This window comes from Onychomys torridus, chromosome 6 (genome assembly GCF_903995425.1).
Source record: "Onychomys torridus chromosome 6, mOncTor1.1, whole genome shotgun sequence".
NCBI lineage: Eukaryota > Metazoa > Chordata > Mammalia > Rodentia > Cricetidae > Onychomys > Onychomys torridus.
In genome coordinates this window covers 120,148,917-120,170,425 of record NC_050448.1, presented here as the reverse complement: position 1 = coordinate 120,170,425, position 21,509 = coordinate 120,148,917, and the positions used below count along the sequence as shown (strand labels likewise).

The 21,509-nt window shown below is 38.2% G+C and overlaps 1 protein-coding gene and 1 pseudogene across 1 annotated transcript; both read left to right on the top strand.

Annotated features, from left to right (window-relative positions):
* Positions 1-1,617: 1,617 nt before the first annotated feature.
* Positions 1,618-16,311, top strand: LOC118586008 (annotated as a pseudogene).
* Positions 16,312-21,326: 5,015 nt separating this feature from the next.
* LOC118585380 (putative 60S ribosomal protein L39-like 5) lies at positions 21,327-21,479 on the top strand. Its single transcript, XM_036189882.1, has one exon. It carries the CDS (start codon positions 21,327-21,329, stop codon positions 21,477-21,479), a length of 153 nt encoding a protein of 50 aa, XP_036045775.1.
* Positions 21,480-21,509: the final 30 nt, after the last annotated feature.

Sequence of the window (21,509 nt, the reverse complement as noted above, 5' to 3'; positions counted from 1 at the left end):
CTAACGATAAATGCACTCCAAGGAGCTACAGTTTTTACTCTGTTACCCACAGCTTCTACACTCCCCACTCTATTTAAACCCTACAAGACAATATTCACAGTCTTACAAAATTTACTCGTTAAAACAGAGAAGCTGATTAGCAAAGTAGCCTATAATGGGTAAGGTATGCTATTTATTGAGGCTTCTTAGGAGTCAGGACACGTGCATGAAGGTTTTCTATAGATTAATTCTTGTAGCATTTCCAACATCTCATAATGCAGAATTTTGAGGGAACTGCAACAGAAAAAATCAGGTATTTCAGAAAAGACAAAACGTAAAAAAGAGTCATGCACCCCTAACATAGAAATATGTGACTATTAATTGACCAGGACGAGGAGACAGGCTCACATAGATCTGACTCCGGAGCCAACTCATAATGACATTGTACAACTAATCAAGCTGTAAAGCTCTTTTTTCAATGAAAGAAAGAAAGAAAGAGAGAGAGAGAGAGAGAGAGAGAGAGAGAGAGAGAGAGAGAGAGAAAGAAAGAAAGGAAAGAAAGAAAGAAAGAAAGAAAGAAAGAAAGAAAGAAAGAAAGAAAGAGAAAGAGGGAGGGAGGGAGGTGAAGTTCCAACCCCCATTGAGGCTTCGGTAATGGTCCCGCACACAAGTCAGAGCGGAGGAGGAAGCTGAAGACTCAGGATCAAGAGGAGGTCTCCCTCTTCATTCCAGGACCCTGGACACTGGAGGTAGACTGAGCAGAGTTCTCCAGAGAACACCACCGGACTTCGCCATACCTTTGCCAGACCCTGCAACCTACCCCTTCATTTGTAATTAACCCCACAAAATAAACCTCCCTTTTAACTATGTGGAGTGGCCTTAATAATTTCACCAATAGGGAGGGAGGGAGGGAGGAAGGGAGGGAGGGAGGGAGGGAGGGAGGGAGGGAAGGAAGGAAGGAAGGAAGGAAGGAAGGAAGAAAAAAGATATCTTAGGTGAAGTTCTCAAGTTACAAACGGATGTGGAAATTCAATACCATTTGAAAGCTGAAACAAACAGATAGCTATCATGGAAGGTAATAAAATAAAGTCTCCATTTGATCCACAGCCATTTTTGAAACATTGTGCTTACAGCATTCCCATCTCAAGGACGAATATAAAGTCATAAATCACTGCCACTCCCACTTCCGTCCTCTTTGATGTTTGCTTTCTAATACAAGCCTTTCCATCTGCTCTTTCCTGGTGCTTTCTTCTCAGTTGCTTACCTGTCCCTATAAACACACCAAAGACTTAGACCTCAGGTGCTGTCTGACAATAGTGACTGTGATGGTCATGGTCATGGCGATGATGAATACCCACCACTGTGAGGATACCTACACAAACAACTCAAAAAGATGCCTCACTTCAGTAAATACCTGCTGCCTTAGCTGTCTGAGAAAGTATAATGGATGTGTTTATCATAATCCCCACTGACATTTAGCAGCTAAGTCTGTAGAATGAATGCAATAAAGAAGGTCATCAAGAAATAGGAGTATTTCACTCTACACATGCAAATATTCTGGTCTTGATCCAAATCCCTGAGTGAAGCAGACACATAAAAACCCTCCTTTCATAGCTACCTCACTGAGCATATCCAAAAATGGTGCCAGGTCTGAAGGTCCTTCTGTTCCTCAGCCTGCATCTCTTGCAGGAGGTAAAAAGCTCCATCGTCTGTCTTAACAACAATAGATATGAGGGTGTGGTTGTTGTAATTAATCCCAGTGTGCCAGAAGATGAAAGACTCATCCAAAGCATAAAGGTAAGAAGGGTTTCATTATCTGCATATTTGCTTGTCAATAATTCTTTTTACCTAGGCATTTAAACACACACACACACACACACACACACACACACACACACACACACAAGGTTATACCCTCCCAAAATCTCTTTGACTGTGTTCATCATGTCTGCAGTATTATTATTATTATTACAGTCAAGATGAGTATCTGCCTAGTTTTTTATTTTTATTAAACATTAAAATCAGTGTCTAAGCTCTTAATAAATTATTAGCTAGCTAAGGTAATAGACTTTAGAGCAAGTGGAGAAATGTTCTTAGATTTTATCTTAATGGTGTTGCTTTTACAAAATCTATACAGCAAATGTACACTTAATCTCAAGCAGTTTATTATCTGGCACATTTCTCCTGTTGCTCTTACATGCACATCTTCAGAAAACCTAAATTCCTTACCTATCTTGCCTTAAAGAAAATAAACATTACACATTTTTTAATTCAATTTTTTTCTAATTTTGCTTGTAATAAAAGGCTTTTAGCACACAGCACATGTACTTTATTCTTTGATCCTCTCAATATCACTAAGATGTGGTCCCGAGGATTCTAACACTTATGTAAATGAAAAATGAAGTGATTTAGAGTCATAAAATAACTGACAGAGCTGAAACCAGCAAGCCTTTCATATTTTTATTATTACCACTTGGTAAAACTTTATCTTTTATTATATTGATATTAATGAGAAATTTTTACTATATTTATTTTTAGTTATCTCTTCTCTATATATAGTGTGTTCCCTAAAGATGAAGTTAACATCAAGTATAAAAATATGCAAAACTATAAAGATTCAGATTGAGAAAACTTATCATCTGTGCAAGACATTCTGTGCACAATATATTAATTCCCAGGACATTGGGGACAAAACGTATAAACAATAAATCCAAATCGCTCAACTTTCCACCATTCTCTTGAGTACTAACACAGGCCACCTTTGGCCATGTGCAGGGGTGTCTTCTCTTCTTTCTTCTCTGTGTATGTACTTGCTCCTTGGGTGGCCAGTCACTTTGCTTCTTCCACTCTGTCCTCATCACAGGCTAAGTGTAAAGAAGTGTGACCCTCAGCCTCTTGGGCATTTGTGGTAGCTTTTCAAGACAGGGTTTCTCTGTGTAGCTTTGCGCCTTTTTCTGGAACTCACTTGGTAGCCCAGGCTGGCCTTGAACTCACAGAGATCCACCTAGCTCTGCCTCCCAAGTGCTGGGATTAAATGGGTGCGCCACAACCGCTCAGCTTGTGGTAGCTTTCTAGTGCAGAAAAGCAAAAACCGTTTTCATTTGCTCTCTGCTGCTGCTGCTGATGCATTGGATTCCTTGCTGGTCCTTATATCAATGTTTACCATCTGCATCTGGATCAACCCCACCTTCTAATAACATGACAAAGATCTCAGCTTGTTTCTCAACCGTTTTGATTGACAGCATTCACTTTCTCACCTTTTTCCAGAAGAACTTTTATAATCTTATCCAGGCCAACAGAAGCAGCAATATGAGGAGAACAACCAGCTTCCTGTTTCTCATTCACTGGCACTCCAAGTTGAAGCAAGAATTCAGCCATTACTGCGTGGCCAGCTGAGAATGCCCAGTGCACTGCAGATCTTCTGTCCTAGTCAGCTCTAGGAGCCAGGGATGTTGATCACGACCCTCTTTTTCAACCCTTCCCTTCTGCTGTAGGCTGCTAAGTGAGACTCTTAAGCCTTTCTTAACTTTCCAAGCATCTCCCACAGACCTCCAATCCTAATTACTTTTATATCTCATCCAGCATCTTTGCTCCTAACCTCAGGAGGTGACAGGTAAAAGCACACATGAATTCGAGCACGTGAAAAGAAACTTACAAGTTTAGGAGACTTTGTAAAGTTATCCTGTCTGAGGGAAAGGGGCTTTGGTTCAATTTCTACTTTGTGTACATACTTGAATGCTGATTTTGTTGTGTGACATTGTTACCACAATGCACTTTTAATTTCATCAGGAAATGGTAACTCAAGCCTCTACTTACCTGTTTAAAGCCACCAAAAGAAGATTTTATTTCAGGAATATAAGCATTTTAGTCCCAATGACCTGGAAGTCAAAATCTGAGTACTTAACACCAAAATAAGAATCATATGACCAAGTAGGTGTCACATCCCTCTTTTAAGCATCTCCCTGAGCTTTTTACAGATGAATACTTGTGCATTTGGTAAATGATAATTGTCTTTGGAATAAAACTAGTAATACAGCATTTACGGGTGTAAAAGAGATGATCCTTGTTTGTAAAATCTCATTTCTAATGCCCTTTGCAATCTGACTGTGTTTGTTCTTCTGCATTCTAGGCAGATGTCATAGTTGCTGATCCTTATCTGAAATATAGAGATGATCCCTACACACTTCAATATGGACAATGTGGAGACAGAGGTTAGTACATACATTTTACTCCAAACTTCCCTACTGACTGATAATTTGCCTATCTGTGGACCCCAAGGTAGAAATATATATTTTATACTTATTTCCACTGGGGAAAAGCAAACCACCACTATTAATGTGGATTTCTAAAATTTATAAAAAGTAAACATTAAGTAATACCTTCATTTAGAAATATGCTGTTTATGGGCTGAAGGGATAGCTCACCCATTAAAGGCTAGGCTCACAACCAAAAATATAAGAAATATGCTGATTATAGTCAACCTGTTGTATATTATAAATTGATAAGTTGATAATTAAATGAGTCATTTGTTGGTTTCATTCCATTTCATCTTTTTTGTGCTAATGAAAAATATTGATTTCTAGAGGTCTCCAGCTCAGGTTAACAGATGAGCAAGAAATTCAAAGGAGACGGGAAAAATCATCCTGAAATTGTTTCAACTACAGCTTTATAGATGACAATCTTTTCTCTCAGGCAGAGTCTTTGTCCATGAGTGGGCCCATCTCTGGTGGGGAGTATTTGATGAGTTTAACAGAGACCAGCCCTTCCACTTGTCCAGATGGAACATTATTGAAGCAACAAGGTATCACGGTGTGACCTAATCTGACTCTAAAACTTCCTCCTAATGGGTTTTCAGCACTCTCTATTGGGTAGTTCGTGTACAATTCTATGGTTAGATTTACTCAAGTCCTATGTATGAACTGGTAAAATGTTTAATTTGACTTTTAAATTAAAAGTACCAAACACTTAGAATATTGAGGAAGTCTTGAGAACAATAGGAATCAGTGTCTGGAGGAATAACTCTGTGAGAGAATGTCGGTTAGATCAGGGAGGATGCTAGAGAACCCTCTGCTCCCGTCCCCTTGTGATGTGTGGTGTGTCAAGCTATCTTGAGTCAGGCTGGGCTTCTCTCAGCACAGCCGCCTCGCCCACTATCACCTCCACAAAACTATCCCTTGCCTAGACAATGCCTATTCAACCTTTATGTATTTCTCCTCGTGGTCTCTCTGCTCCTCCCATGGGAGGTCAGATGCCCTGAAGAGTTCCCAGAGAGCATGTGAGCGCCTCTCTCAGACTTCTACTAACCAGCCTTAGCCATCCAGGAGATTTGTTTTCTCCCAATAGAGTTGAAGATCCTTGAGACTATGGATTTTGTTTTGTTTTGTTTTGTTTTTGTAGTTCTCTAACAAAGTCAAAACTAGCAAAGGATTATCAAATGATAAGTATTTAAAACATTAAACAAATGAATGCATTTCCCTATCATCAGTTATAAAAAGATATGTATTAGTGAAAACAAGCCTCTAAACCCACATTTACCATGCCCCTGTACTATGCCCAGAAACTTTGAGTCTCATCATGTATAAGTTAGGCTTCTTGGACACCCTAGAGCCATCTCTCGTGAAAGACATTACAACCACTATTATTATCCTTGTACCACAGACAAACTGTGAAATGAGCTACTGTCATGAAGTATGAATAGGAAGAAATTGTACACATAAAGAAGGTTCTAGAATCCTTTTCATATTTTCTGACAGGGATTTGGCAACTATCTTTGTAGTGAAGCCCAACGGCTTGATGCCTGTGTCCTTCCAATTCTTCCTTTAGCCTAGCTTACTGGTTATAAAAATGTAAACTACAAATTACTATACATTTAAGCCATATAATTTATATATAGAAATTTAAGAAGATTTTAAGCATATTTTAACTTGCTCTCCTCACTAAAAAGAAAAAAAAAATTCCTCTGTAACTCTTAGCTAATTTAATCTTTATAATATCCATGTAAGTTTGAAATTACTATCTTATCCCACAACCACAGAGGAAGTAGATTTATTGATCATATCAAGAAGCAATGGCTACTTAAGAGTGTACAGAGAAAATACAGTTTTTACTAAAACCAAGGGTGTGTACAGGTAATCACTGTGCCTACTTTTGTCAAAATGAAATGCTTGTGCATGACCAAACAGTGTTGTCACTGTGAAAAAGACTTTGGAACATTGGTATTTATTGCTGATTTGCCTAGGTTCAATTTAAAAACAGAATGTGTGGCTTCAAAACTGGGACTGAGGGTGTAGCTTTGTGGTAGAGGGCTTCCCTAGCATGCACAGGCCCTGGGTTCAACAGCTTGCACCACAAAAGTAATCCAGTTCTTTTACCATAGATGTTCCACTGACATTTCTGGCAGAAACATGGTCAAAGAACGTCAGGGAGGAAGCTGCATATCAAGGAAATGCAATCGAGATTCAATGACAAGACTCTATGAGCCCAAATGTACATTTATCCCGAACAAAGCCCAAGCTGCCAGGGACTCCATAACGTTCGTGCAAAGGTGATTCTGTAAGTACTTTCCATTTTCTCAAGAAAGAATCCTTGCAAAGTATTAAGTGATGAAGCTCTATGTCTACTATGATAGTAAGCATCTCCACAACGAGAAAGAATATCAATCATTCAGCCCATGTCAGGGGTGTCTGGATAGTATCCTACCCCTTCTTCTTAAGCTGTTCGTTATCTTCAAATGCAGCACTGTACCCTTCTTAGTGAGTCACATAACTTCTTAAATCCTTCCCTCACTGATGTCTATTGGACCTGTGTGTAGAATAACAACCTTACTTTAATGTTTCTCCCAAGTGTTTATTCATATCGCTCCCAAAGTAATCTACACTGGAGTTTTCAGCTGACATCTAAATTTTCCTCTTTCTTCTCATTAAAGCTTGCCAAACCATTATAAAATGATAATATTTGGGAAATATACATGGCCCTGCCTCCATAGAACAGATATAAGAATAAAAGTTCACGGAGATAATGGCTTAAATAAATAGTTTGATGGGTATCAACAAATGTATTAAGTCAATGGACTTGACATAGAAACCCACCCTGTCATTCTCAAGATATTTCTCAGAGAACACTGCTAAATATGATATTTAGTTTCCTTATTTTAAAAATGAAATTGAAATATTTGTTTCCCTTTGTTATTGTTATGTTTATAAAGTCTAATATAAATAAGTTTAAGCTCAGTGCTTGATTGAAGGTAGGTACAAAACAAGCCTTAAATTTTTATCTTAAAATGGATAATGAATTTTCAAAATATATAGTCATCTCTTTATCTAAGTAAACCCAATCTTTTTTAATTTTTAATTTTTACTTGAGATATAATAAATTCATGGGATACAATGTGACATTTCAATAGACAAACAGAATGTCTAATGATGAAACAGGACTAATTAGCATATTTATTACCTTATAGATTGATGCTCTTTTTTGTGGTAAGAACTTTCAAAATCCTCTCCTGCAGAGGATTTTCAGGGTTTATAGTAATAAAAACATCTACTGGCAGATTTTTAGATACCATTCATCACTCCAAGAAATGTCTACATCTCTTATACTTTTATTACCCTTCAAGGGTATTGTTTATATGTGTCATTCATCAGCACTAATAACAAGCTAAATGGCTAGAGTAACTGTCCTCAAGTTTCTGGGCCAACCATGGAGATGTGGAGCATTGACAATAAAAGACAGCCATCTCTCCTATTCCACTTTTAGGGGACAGAAATCACCAGAAGCCATAACACTCTTCCTGTAAATATAACTCAGAATGGAGATCCTCAAAAGTTCAGATGAGGAACAGGAAGGTGACATGATCACATGACCAGCCTCCATTCTTCATTGATGGTCTAACTTTAAAATCTCCAAAAGGCGTTAGCTGTGTGTGTTGATAGTATTACTCACTTCCACTGGAGGCATGTAAAATGTATTCCAAACATCTGATTATACAGTTATTCTTGTCAGGAGACAAATCCTGTTTAGGATGCACAAGGTAGCTAACTTCATATTTGGAAAAGAAGGTGATCCCTTACAAGTTTTTACAATATCATGCTTGAATTGTTTCTTTTTTTCAGGTGGTTAAATTTTGCACAGAAAAAACTCACAACAGAGAAGCCCCAAACCTACAAAACAAAATGTGCAATGGCAGAAGTACGTGGAATGTAATCAAGAAGTCTGCTGATTTTCAGAATTCCTCTCCCATGATAGGAACAGAAGCCCCACCCCAACCTACATTTTCACTGCTGAAGTCCAAACAGCGGGTAGTCTGCCTGGTGCTAGATAAATCTGGAAGCATGAAAAACGTAAGACACTTTTTGCTGACTTTCTCAAATTAAGTATTTAAGTTAAATACAGAAATATAACTTAATTTTATCTTAGTTATAATAAACTAACACACATATGTTTATGCCATTGAACCATGTGATAAAAAATGATGGTTAAGAGGGAGGTCATAAGATTATGGATAATTTTTATCTCGTATCTTTTGGTTCTAACTAGAACAAGTTTAATTGAACACACACAGAAAAGTGAAGTCAGATGAAATTGTGCTTGCCTAATCTTAGCTACTCAGGAGGCTGAGACAGGAAGACCACTTGTGTCCATTGGTTTTAGGCTCATGTGGGCAACCTACTAAGATCTCATCTCAAAAAAGAGTAAGGAAAGGAAAAATGGAAGCTATCCATGATAGTTCACTTCATGCTTTTCTTATTCTTAATGTCTACCTTTTTCTTCAAAAATGTAATTATATTTTCTATGTATTATAATCTGATCTTTTACATAATATGCTTTAAAAACTCCCCATGTAAAAAAGGATTCTGTGAAAGATTTTAATAATTATGCCATATTTACTGAAGCAGTAAGTTCAGGGGTTACACGGGCCTACACCAGGTCCTCTGCATATATAGTATAGTTACTCACTTAGTGTTTTCATGGGACTCCTGAGTGTGAGAACAAGTGGGCCTCTGACTCTTGTGCCTGCTCCTGGGACTCTTTTCCTCCTGTTGGGTTGCCCCGTCCAACTTCAATATGACAGTTTTGCTTCATCCTGTTACATTTTATTTTGTCATGTTCGATTGTTGTCTTTTAGAAGCCTTTCTTTTCTAATGAGAGACAGAAAGGGAGTAGATCCAGAGGCAAGGAGGAACTGGGAGGAGTAGAGGGAGGGAAAACTATAATCAGGATATATTGTATGGGAAAATAATTTATTTTCAATAAGAAAATGGAATAAAAGAATTATGTCATATTTAATAATTATGTCATATTATCTTGCCATAACTTAATCAAGCCCCTGTAGTTGGACATCTTTGATGCTTTTCTACTTGGTATTTATTAAAATATACATTTTAAAAAATATTTCATTCAGAGAAATTATTTAATAGATTGTTAGATTAAAAAGGTAAGAGTTTTACAAGTATAATATCTAGTGGTTTTAAGGTCTGTTTTTATTCTATGTGTATAAATGCATTGTCTGCATAGGTGTATGTGAACCACTTGTGTCTGAAAAGCCAAAAGAGGCCATCAGATCCTCTGGCAGTTGGGGTACAGTGTGAGCCACATCTGGGTTCTGAAACTGAACCCAGATTCTCCGCAAGAGCAGAAAGAACTCTTTTTTTGTTTTTTGTTTCAGTTTTGGTTTTGTTTAGTTATTCTTTTGTTTTTACATCCCAACCAAAGTTTCTCCTCCACCCTCTCCTACCCCCTCCCCAATCCATTTTTCCTCCTCTGTTTCTCTTCAGATATGGGTGGGAAGTCTTAACCACTGAGCCAATTATCAAACCTCCAAACTGATTTTTTTTTCATAGATTGCATTTTTTAATGACATGAAGAAGCTAAACTTTAAAATACACCAAAGAATTATTATCAAGATCTATGGTCTTTGGTGATTCTTGTCTTTTACCAATCTGACAAGGTTTCAAGAGACTCCAGGGTTGTTCATATGTCTATATACAATGTATATATAAATACATCTCTTTTTTTTTACAGGGAAACCCTATCACTCCTCTCACCCGAATGAACCAAGCAGCAGAGCTGTTCTTAATTCATATTATTGAAAAGGAATCCTTGGTTGGCCTGGTCACATTTGATAGTACTGCTACAATCGAAACTCATCTAGTAAGAATGGCCAATGAGAGCTCCTATCTAGAGATCAGTGCAAACCTGCCTCAAAAACCTGGTGGTGGAACTTCAATTTGCAGCGGACTCAGAAGTGGATTCCAGGTTAGAAAAGAAAATTCATTACTGTCACTTGCCACTGACCACTTTTAACTCTTAGCAAGGGTGGTGAGCTCCTGAGCTCCTCATTTATAACACTCTAACCTGATAAAAACAAATCATCTGCAAGAAGAAAAAAGTAGCCTTCCTGCTCTCTGCAGCCCCTGTGTGTCCTGCTAGAAGACTAGGCAAATCCAGACTCCAGCTCCGGCAGAAGCCCATGGACTCTTCCAGGAGTGAAACGCAGTTTACTTTTGCTTTTCATCTATTCAGAAATCATTTTTCTGTGATTAATAACGTGGCTTTTCCCATTCAGGCAATTACCTCAAGTAACCAGAGGACTTGCGGTTCTGAGATCATATTGCTGACAGATAGGGAAGATGGCCAGATAAGATCATGCTTTGAGGAGGTCAAAAGCAGTGGTGCCATCATCCACCCCATCGCTCTGGGGCCTTCCGCTGCTAGAGCGCTGGAGGCTTTGTCCAGCATGACAGGTATAACCTCAGAAGTGTTCCGACAATCGTCTGTAGTCTGCCTTGCCGCACGTGTTCTTCTCCATAGGCTGAAAACTGCTCAAAAATTCCATGTCTCGAAATTCATCTTCGCTTGTTCCTACTCGGGTTCTTTTCTCCCCGCCCCCCACTCTTCCGTATGCGAACTTCTCAGGTTCTTCGTTATTGATTGTCATCGCTCATTCTGATCCTCATTTCAACCAATACCTTGTTTCTCTATGGTTTCTCAACTGCGTCCAAAACTATTTCTCAGTTTAAAAACACATTCAATCCCACAGAAAATGTCTGGTCATCCAATTTTATGGAAGACCAAATGGAGACCTAGAGGCTGTAAATGCTTTGCCTGAAAGGCCTAACTACCCGTTCAGGGCTCATTCCATCGTGGCGTGTTTCTGTCAGGTCCTAACGCATCCTAAGCCGTGTGTGGCTACTGCAGTAATCGCCCAGACAGGCTTCCTGACCCTTATTAGTTCCATAAATACTAATGAATACCATAGTTTAAGCAATCGTTTCTCCTCTGTAACCTAGTCTTTCCCAGCTTCTTTCATGTAAGTAATCTCCCTCTCCTTTGTCCCCATTATCTGTTTTCATCAATCTCTACTTTGTTCTAAACGGTCAGTCTTTAATTATCATTGATGTGGTTTTGATCCAACTAGAAAATAAGCCATTAGCTTCTAAGAACTGGTTTAAATTTCATCTCTGTAGTATTGTATTGCATTCAGGCTTTGCTAAGATAGCATGCACTTCCTTTTGGTGGCTGATTATCAATCAAAAACAATTTTAATTCCTTAAATTTCCCTTTGTTCTTATCACACTTATTTTGAGCAAGGTTTTAGTAATTGTAGAATTCTGCATGGGACGCTACAACACTGAGGATCTTGAGGAGTAATATTTTGTGGAGTATAACTAAACATCTTAAATAGATTGTTAAATAGATCAATGTCAGCACAAAGTAAATAGGCTTTCCCATTTAAAACTCCCCTTTAGGAGGGCTTCGCTTTTATGCCAATCAAGACGTAACTGGCCTTATGGATGCTTTCAGTGGGATTTCATCTAGAAGTGGCAGGATCTCTCAGCAGGCTCTGCAGGTCAGGAAAACCCTTTGTCTTCTCACTGTTGCAATAAACTCCCATTATCCTAATTACTAACTATTGTTCTCTAACAAAGAACTCTTCCTTAGAAACGGTTCTGTTGTATAGAGGAAGCACTTCCTTACTGAACTGGTTCCCATGGCTTACACATGCCTCATCTCCTCCAGTCCTTTATTCCTCATAATATTATTTTACTCTATATAATTTTTGTAAATTTAATTTTAATAATTTAATTTCTTCCTTACCTAGTATTTTACTGAAAAAATATTTTAGCTGAAATATTTTTAAATCAAAAATTGAACTGCTAAATTTTAAAATTCCATAGTAATAACATAGGGGGTTTTGTATGTTTGTTTCTTTATTTCTGTAACAGTTGGAGAGCAAAGCCTTGAATATTAAAGGGAATGAATCAATAAACAGTACAGTACTGGTGGATAGTACCATTGGCAATGACACATTCTTTGTTATCACCTGGACAATACGAAAGCCAGAAATTATTCTCCAAGACCCAAAAGGAAAAAAAATACACAACCTCAGATTTCTGAGGTGATGATAAGCTAAATGTTTTCTCTGTTTGACTTCGAATACCAGGCATCACAGAGGTAATCTATTCTTCAAATTTCATTAATTATCAATTAATATTAGAAAATAAAGGCCCCTTTTGTGTTCTCAATGCTCAAACAGTAACAGATAGGTCATCTTAAAAATAATCTTAATAGAACACATAAGGATTCAGACCTATGTTATTAGTTTATAAAATCAGATATTAAAAATCTTTATTTAGGCTGAGGTAGTGTCTGAGTGGTGCACTAGCTCAGCTTGCATGAAGTGCTAGCTCCCTCATCATCATCAAAAAAGCAATCATTATTCTTCTTTTTACATTTCTAGGTAATTATATATCCTAAGCACAGAGTAAGAAAACACTATCAAAGCAATTAAAATATGGTTTGTTTCAGACAGGGACTTGAACCTACAGCCTCTTCAATAAGGCTGGCGAATCTCAGTCGCTAGCCATGACAGTGACCACTCAAGCAAGAAGTCCTACCACGCCCCCAGTAATCGCAACTGCTCACATGAGTCAAAACACAGCACAGTACACTAGCCCGATGATTGGTCATGCACGAGTCAGCCAAGGGTTTCTGCCTGTTCTGGGAGCCAATGTCACAGCCACTATAGAAGCCGAAGATGGACATCAAGTCACCCTGGAGCTCTGGGACAACGGGGCAGGTAATGGGAACCAGCGTTGAGAGCACTGAATTTAAAATTCTCTCTCTGGACTCTATCTCAGTACTTTCTCTATAGGCTTAAGAATTGTATTTCAAAGTGAGTGGAATCCAGTTGTAATGTGTCAAACCTCTGCACAGACATAAACACCATCATCATCTTCAAAGTTCATGAGCAATTTTATTTGAACCATGGAAGGAAGTTGAGTACAGTTCTTCTCCATCTCCATTGTCAGTTTTAATGTACTTCGTTTTCTCTATATTTTCTTGGTAAGTTTCTTATAGGAAATAAGAACAGCAATTACTAATCAAATGTGCGTCACAAAAGGACTGAACAACTACTGTGAATTACTCCAACACTACAAGGTCATCATGTGACCAAGCCAAGCTTTGAAGCAAAACGATGTGACTCTGGATTCATGTACTTGAAACTGTGCTATCTTACCTGTGAAATCACTGACATCACCTGTGCTTACAGTCACAACTGCCGTTTTTCTAACTAGATGACTAATTCTTACATTCCATTGCCAAGGTGCTGATATACTCAAAAATGATGGCGTCTACTCAAGATATTTTACAGAGTACCATGGAAAAGGGAGATACAGCTTAAAAGTCAGGGTCCAGGCAAGAAAACACATCACTAAAGTAAATTTAGAACAACCAAACAAGGCTCTATATGTACCTGGCTATGTTGAAAATGGTAAGTAACATTCAAACAGAAATATGTGTGGTTTTAGGTCTATGAATACAACAAACATCAAAAATCATAACAGACTACTGAAAATCCAGGCATGTAATTCCTTGTAATCATCTGAATGTTTCAAAATCAAACTCAGGTCAGTGGATTCGTAGACCATGGTTTCTGCATATTTTGTTAATACCCCCTTCAAGTCATCTTTCCATTTACATTGATGAAGCTCACTCAGCATCTTCTATGATACAGGCTCTGTGCTAGATGCTGGAGCTGCAAATACAGATAAAACAACTTGTGTCCTCAAAAAAATTTACAGGCAAGTATTAGATATAGTTTAACTAAAATGTAATGTCCCCTCATCCATTTCAAAATTCTGTTAAAACAAGATTTTTTTTTTCAATAAACATTGTACTTTTCAATATCTGCTGTTAACCAACATTAGCACTGAGTAGCATCAAGATCAACCTACAGGAACAGGCATGCAAATATAGAAAGTTACTTTTTCTGTGGGGGTGTAGGTGAAATTCTCTGGAATCCACCCAGACCTGAGGTTTCAGAAGCCACAGACACTATTGTGGAAGACTTCAGCAGGGAAACTCCTGGAACGTCATTCACTGTGTCTGAAGCGCCTCCTGGTGGTGATGATACTCCTCCTGGGTTCCCACCCAGTAGAGTCACAGATCTGCAAGCCCAGTTTAAGGGTCATGATCTTCACCTTACATTGACCGCCCCTGGCAGGATCCTTGACAAAGGAAGAGATGATCTGGATGCTGAGTTTTAAAATGTTCTAAAAGAAAGCCCATTATCTTTCATTTGCTAAAACTTCTCCAAAGTCTTCTTTATGGATAATATTTGTAGAGTGGCTACAATAGCCCATTGTTCACCTACTTTCAAATATAAAAACTTAAATTCCAAAAGATATAAGTTAAATCAAGTTATCCATGTTTTAATAATTTAAAATTCTAATACAATTTTTTCAGATTTTTGTTATCAATTTGTCGCTTTCAGTTTGAACTATTTTTAAATTAAATGAGAAGTAACACCATTCTGTTGGGTTCTATTAGTATAAACAAGGGCAATTGTCTAAACATTTCTGTCTTTGTCAACTTTGTTCAATTATTGTCCAGTTTTGAACATTATTGGGTTCTCTGGAACACGGTCTGCTCTTAGAAATCAATTAAGTACGAAATACACATAGAGATAACTCCAGATGATAGATAGATAGATACATAGATAGATAGATAGATAGATAGATAGATCAACCTAAATGAAAAACAAGGTTTGTGTGAAGAATGGTTGAATGGATAAGACTTATCAGTGGAGAAACTAAATGTTAAACATAATTAAGAGATTAAAAAAAAATTACTTAACACATTTTAAGCAACTCCTACATTATCTAAAAACATAAAAAATAAGGTATTTATGCCAAATAAGAGCTACAAATAATTTATACTCACAATTCAAAAGCTAGTTTATGTCACTTTCTCTGTTAGATTTCTAAAGTCAGTGTGAAATTCAGTACTCATATTGGCATCCGGCTTTCCTTTCCAGCAGCTAACATTCCAGTCACCTGGTAATTAAATACTTACTGAATTGTTCTAAACACTTTGCATTCGTTATCGTTTACAAACCTTACTTCAGAATATCAGCAGTCAAAAGCTTTCTGTTGAATTAATCAAATGAGGAGGTCTCTGCTTTACACTTTTAAATGGAGATAAGAAAGATGAAGAGGAGGAAAATCCAGACGCAGGTCGAAGCCGCACTAGGTCCCGAGCGCATCAGTGTGATTAGTGCTCATCCGGCTGCCATGCCTTTGCCTCATCCTCATCTGTTCTCTTGTCTCTCGCTGAGTGCCCCACCCCACCCCATTACTCCTTCTTTCAACTTAATAAAAAGTCACAGAAGATACTCACGGTCTTTACTGCACATGAACATTATGCGTTCCTTGTTCTAACTTAAAACTGAGTTCAGTTCTTTCTACGCCCTTCTAAAAAGAAACCTGGACTCTGGGTGGAGGGCTGGTATTAACGATACTGAATTATCTTTTCTGTGATTTTTGTAACTGGACATTTTTAAAATAACTGTTCATATACCTGTCTTTAAAGTCAGTGAGACAAGCTAGCCAGATACAAACTGTACCTGGGCTCTCCATCACTAAAGCTCGGCATGCACGTCTGGTAACTCCTACGCAGGCGCAGTCCAGTGCAGAGAACCTTCCTCGTAACTAACATCAGTCTCTTTTCCAGCACGTAAACACTTCATCAAAATGAGTAGGCGTATATAAAAGATATAAAAGATAATTTTAACAAGGCTACTTTAGTGAAAACTGATTCTCTGATACCTAAAGCGGCTGGCTCAAAAGAAAATTTTAAATTCAAACCAGAAAAAATTGAAAACTGTACCAAGCTCTCTACATTGGGATTCAGGCCATCAATGAAGCCAACCTCCGATCAGAGGTCTCCAACATTGCCGAGGCTGTCAAGTTTATTCCTGCTTTGGGTACCAAAATGCCCCACCCCAGTTTGACAATTTTTCTATTTGTTGCAACTTTATTCATATTTTAAACTGGAAATTTTAGTAGAACTAAAAATTTCCAAATATTAGTATAGAAAAATCAAATACACTAAATATAACATGGAATTTTATGGAAATAAATGCACAAGGAAACAATATAAACCTCGGAAAGAGAAAATGATGTCTGTTTGCAGTGTAAATCGGCCAGAAAGAGAAAGGAAGGAAGGAAGGAAGGAAGGAAGGAAGGAAGGAAGGAAGGGAGGACTAATTTCCATAGAGCACTGAGAAACTAATTCAATACACAGGCAAAAATAAAGTAGTATTCTGTAGGCAGTGCACACATGGGTGAACTCAAATTAGGAAAATCCTCCAACTTAAAAGGTAAATTTTAAAACTAATCTTTAAAATGAAAGAAATATCTAGACAGCCTTGGGATTACAAAAATCTTTTAAGAAAAACCTGGCTAGGCCAGGCAGCAATGGCTCATGCCTTTAATCCCAGCACACGGGAGGCAGAGCCAGGTGGATCTCTGTGAGTTTGAGGCCAGCCTGGTCTGCAGAGCGAGATCCAAGACAGGCACCAAAACTACACAGAGAAACCCTATCTCGAAAATATCAAAGTAAACAAGATAAAGAAAAACCTGGCTGGATATGGTGGTACATGATTGTGATTTCAGCAATTAGGTATCAATGTAGAAGGGTCATAAGTTAGCCTAAGCTACATAGCCCAGTTTTGGGCTAGCCTGAGCTACACTGCAAGATCCTGTCTCCAAAAAGAAAACATTTTTAATTCTGATAAGGTATTATTATATGTTCTCTGCATTTTTTTATTTTTAGAAAGCAAAAGAAAGGCAGGCAAATGCATAATTAGGCAAATTACTTTGTTGTATTGGTCTCTTTTCTGTTACACAGAACTCCTGTGAACAGGTAACATATAAAGGGAAGTGGTTTGGGGAGGCAGCCTCGGGCAAGGGCCACATGAAGCTTCAGCTCTTGATGCAGATCAAGGACAAGCATGAGCCTGTGTGAGACGCAGAAGATGAGAACCACACTCACTTTGTGATAGTCTGACCTCACAGTAGCTAATAATCCATTCCCATAAGAAGGACTCCAAGCAAAGGCTTTCTAATCACAGCACAATCCCTCTCAGCATAATTTCAAGATGGGTTTTAGAGAAAATAAGCCATATTCAACCCATACCAAGAGCCTTGTGGCAGATGCGTATTGCCTAATATTTAATAAGACAGGGAGGCTCTTTCTCATACAAAATCTTTCAAAGCAGTCCACATTCTCTTGAATCTTTGACTGAGAACTACTGTTTAAATGAAAACCAAAGGAACTACTTGAAAATGATTTCCAAGGTCAATATTCTCCATTTGTCCTTTTGAAACATATCCTGTGGCGTACATCATTTTCAGATAGTCTGAAGGCTCAGGTATAATGACACAAGCCTTTAATGCCAGCCCTCTGGGGGCTGAGGCAGGCAGGTCTCTGCTGAGTTCCAGAACAGTCAGGACTACTTAGTGAGACCCTGCCTTGAAGGAGAAAATTAAACCAAAGCTGAATGGCCTGAGATGAAACTCAAGACTGCCCAGTCAGCAGCTGTTACCTACCATATGACATACTCCCTCCCTTGGGGTTCAGTTTTCACCCCAAAGCCTTCTTCCTGGCTTTCTTCCCCTTGAGAACTTGCTCTCTGACTCTGGGTTCCCTGGTACTCTGCTGTAACTCTCTACAGAACTTTTCTCACTCTACTTTGTATTTTGAATGTTATTTTATTCCAATTTAATCCATGAAACAAATCTTCATGTGCTATAGAGGCAATGTCCACGTTGACTCCACTCGGTACTCAAACAGAGCATTGGGAAGGGGCACAGAACTCAGAGAAGCAAGCTCATCTTTTTCTGTATGGGTGAACCACACCAAGATTTACTGATGTTTCGGGGACACATGCTGTCACACATGCTCTTTGTATTTCTTTTTCTTTTCATTCATTCATTTAGCTATTAATTTTTTATGCTGGTTTTGGCTTTTTTGAGATGGTCTCACTACACACATAACCCAGTAATGCAGGCCACCACATGCTTCATGCATTCTTTTTATTTAACTTTTGCAACATTCGTTTTAGAAAGATACTGTTTTCCTCATCTTATAGCTAAAGAAATAGAGGAGAGAGGTTAAAGTTGTGGGTGCAGGGGAGGGGACTTTGTTGCCAGTAATAGTGTGTGAGAGCTATTCAGGTGATATATTTGTCCCAATCAGCCCAAGACAAACAGGTGAGGAACAACAGTGCCTCATTTAGACTGCAAGAGAAACCGCTCCTAATGAAGATGTTGTGGGAAGATCTTACAGATGAGGCTTCACCAAGCCTGGACTGGCAAGCCTGGGCCACTCCCAACGGCTGAAGATAGGAACATGCAGAAAAGCTGTGGTTTCGATGCAGTAGCTGGTTCTTCCCATATGCTCAGGCAGGCTCAGGGACTTTCCACTCCCCCAGTAAACCCTGGAACACTCGATTTACAGTTTTATAAAATAAAGCCATGAAAACAAGTTTTAATTAGCAAATGTTTTATGCCAACATTCATGCTTACAATATCATATGATATTTAATAATGCTTCTTAAGGTTTTTTTAAGTGTCAAAGTCCTGCTTGAAGTGATTTTCCTAGGTTATCTGAGTTAGTACTTCCATTATTCCATAACAATTCTTTCACAGAGAAAATGAGTATCTCCATTCCAACCAGAATGGATTGCCCTATCTCTGCATTTTTAATTTTTTTATTAATTTTAATTATATGTATGTGTTTATGTCTGTGTGGGGTTGTGTGCATATGAGTTCAGGTGCCCAAGGAGGCCAGAGGCATTGGATTCCCCGGAGCTAGGGTTACAAATGGATAGGAGTGTCTGACATGTATGCTGGGAACTGAACCCAGGTCCTCAGTAAGAGCAGTATGTGCTTTTAACTGCTGAGCCATCTCTCTAGTCCATTTTCTCTGCATTTGTGTTCTTCGTGGTTCTCAAGACATTTGATGAGGGAAGATCATCTTCACTCAGCTCTACTGATGGAAATGCTAACCGCTTCCAGAGGCAGTCTCACGTACACCCCAAGAACATCATTCCAACTCTTACCTGGGCATCCCTTAGCCCAGGTTAAATGTTACTTACAATTAGCTGTTACAAAAGGAGGCTACAATTAAACAACAAACAAACAAACAAACAAAACAAAACAAAACAAAAGCAAGCAGTCTTCACAAAGAAACAAAAAGGGACCCCCAAAAAAATTGAGTACAAAAGTTATTCATTAAAATAAGACTAAATTCTCAATGAATGGATTTGATTATAGACTAGAAAATATTTATAATTCATTTTCACTTGGCCCTTTTGAAGATGGACCTGCTAGGCATAGTGGTGCTCACCAGGAATCCAGCACTTGGGAAATGGAGGAGGGAAGATCAGGAGTTCAAAGATATCCTGAGCTACATAGCATGTTAGAGGTCAACCTGGGCTATAGGAAAGATTGCCTCAAAAACAAAAACAAAAAACAAAAAACAAAAAACAAAAACAAACAAAAAAAACAGGAAAGAAAAAGGAAGGAGAGAGGGAGATGGGGAGGAGAAAAGGAGGTACAGAGCTGACATGTTATCATCTCTGTACTTGAACCCTCAATATTATGTCTCTCCTTGGAGGACAGGACATTTCAGAAATAAGCATCCAGGAGAGAATGTGAAGTCACAAACACAGACAGAGCTCTCACTTCCAGAAGCTGTAACAAGGTCTTTCATTTGTTGTCCACTTTTGAGTTCAGATTCAGCTGAAGAATGCCATTGAAAGGTTTCTGCCATCAAATCGCCAAAATTAATAGTTCAGTCCTGAAAGATTTATACAACTGGAATTTTTAAGGCAAGCCTGCCAAAGAGAGTCCATTATTTGGCCCAATATTTAAACAAAACAGTAAGACTGTTTTTTCTCATGCAAAGTAGGTTCTAGTGATCAGCATTCTCTTGAATCTTCATTTAAATGTAAGCAAACAAACAACAAAACTACTCAGAATGGTTTTCAAGATGAATTCCTCTGATCTAACTTCTGAAAAGCAGGCTATGTCAGATATATTTTAAATATGCAGACCCTATGGTGGAACGGCCTGAGATCAAACACCAAATTTCCCCACTTCTGAGACTCTTTGGGGCAAATGAACTTCTCCATGCCTCCATTTTCTAAAGAATAGCTTCCTCCCAAAGGCTTTCTGGTTCCCTTCATCCTGAAAACTTTCCCACTCCTGGGTTCCCAAGTGGTGTAATACAATTCCTTTATAGAAGTTTGTTTGCTCCATTTTTCAAGTTCTTTGGAGCCAATGCCTACATTACTCAGTTCTGTATTGCTGAAGAGCAGATCGCTGGCATGGGGTACAGGACACAAAGAAACACTCATCCTTTTTCATAATAATAAAGAGGAATGAGGAAAAACAACCAATAAATATTATTGCTGTGTTCAGGACTTTGCACAAAACTTATAAAACCTGATTTTATATGCATGTTCCTTTTTCTTTATATATAAATATATATTTTTAATTAAATGTACTCCTTGCTTCCTCTCAACATCATGGCTTTTTCTCTTTGTTATTAATGTGAATATACACATACCTAGATATATAATATAATCTGCTTGGCCCATTTAGTGCTACTTATATGTATATGATTTCAGGGATGACCACTTGATAGTGGATAGATAGCCCTAGGAAACTCATCTTTTATCTTCCTGTTGTTTCTGGCTTTAGGATACATGGTTTACTCCATCTGTAACCCAACAGTGTATGGCACCAAACCCAGCTTCACATGCTATTCCATTTAATCTTCACAGCATTCATTTTAGAAGACCTCCTGTTCTAAGTAGGGAAACTGAGGCTAGGGGAGAAATAAACTCAGAAAAACAATCTCTTGCTAACAAGAGAATCGAAAATCTAAGAAGATACATTATGTTGGTGAAGCTGAGTCGATCAACAGAGACAGAACACAATAGCAAGTTCTTTCCTCTACCATCATGTGCCCTAAACTTGACTCGGTTTCTTGCCATGTCTGCTCACAAGACTTTCATACTCAAGCAATTCCCAGCCAAGAAACAAAAGCAAAATCGTTCTATTCCTCAATGGGTTCGAATGAAAACTGGTAACAAAATCAGGTCCAACTCCAAGAGAAGACACTGGAAAATGAAGCTGGGTCTGTGAGGATTCCTACCACAGCAATGCTGAAGGTAT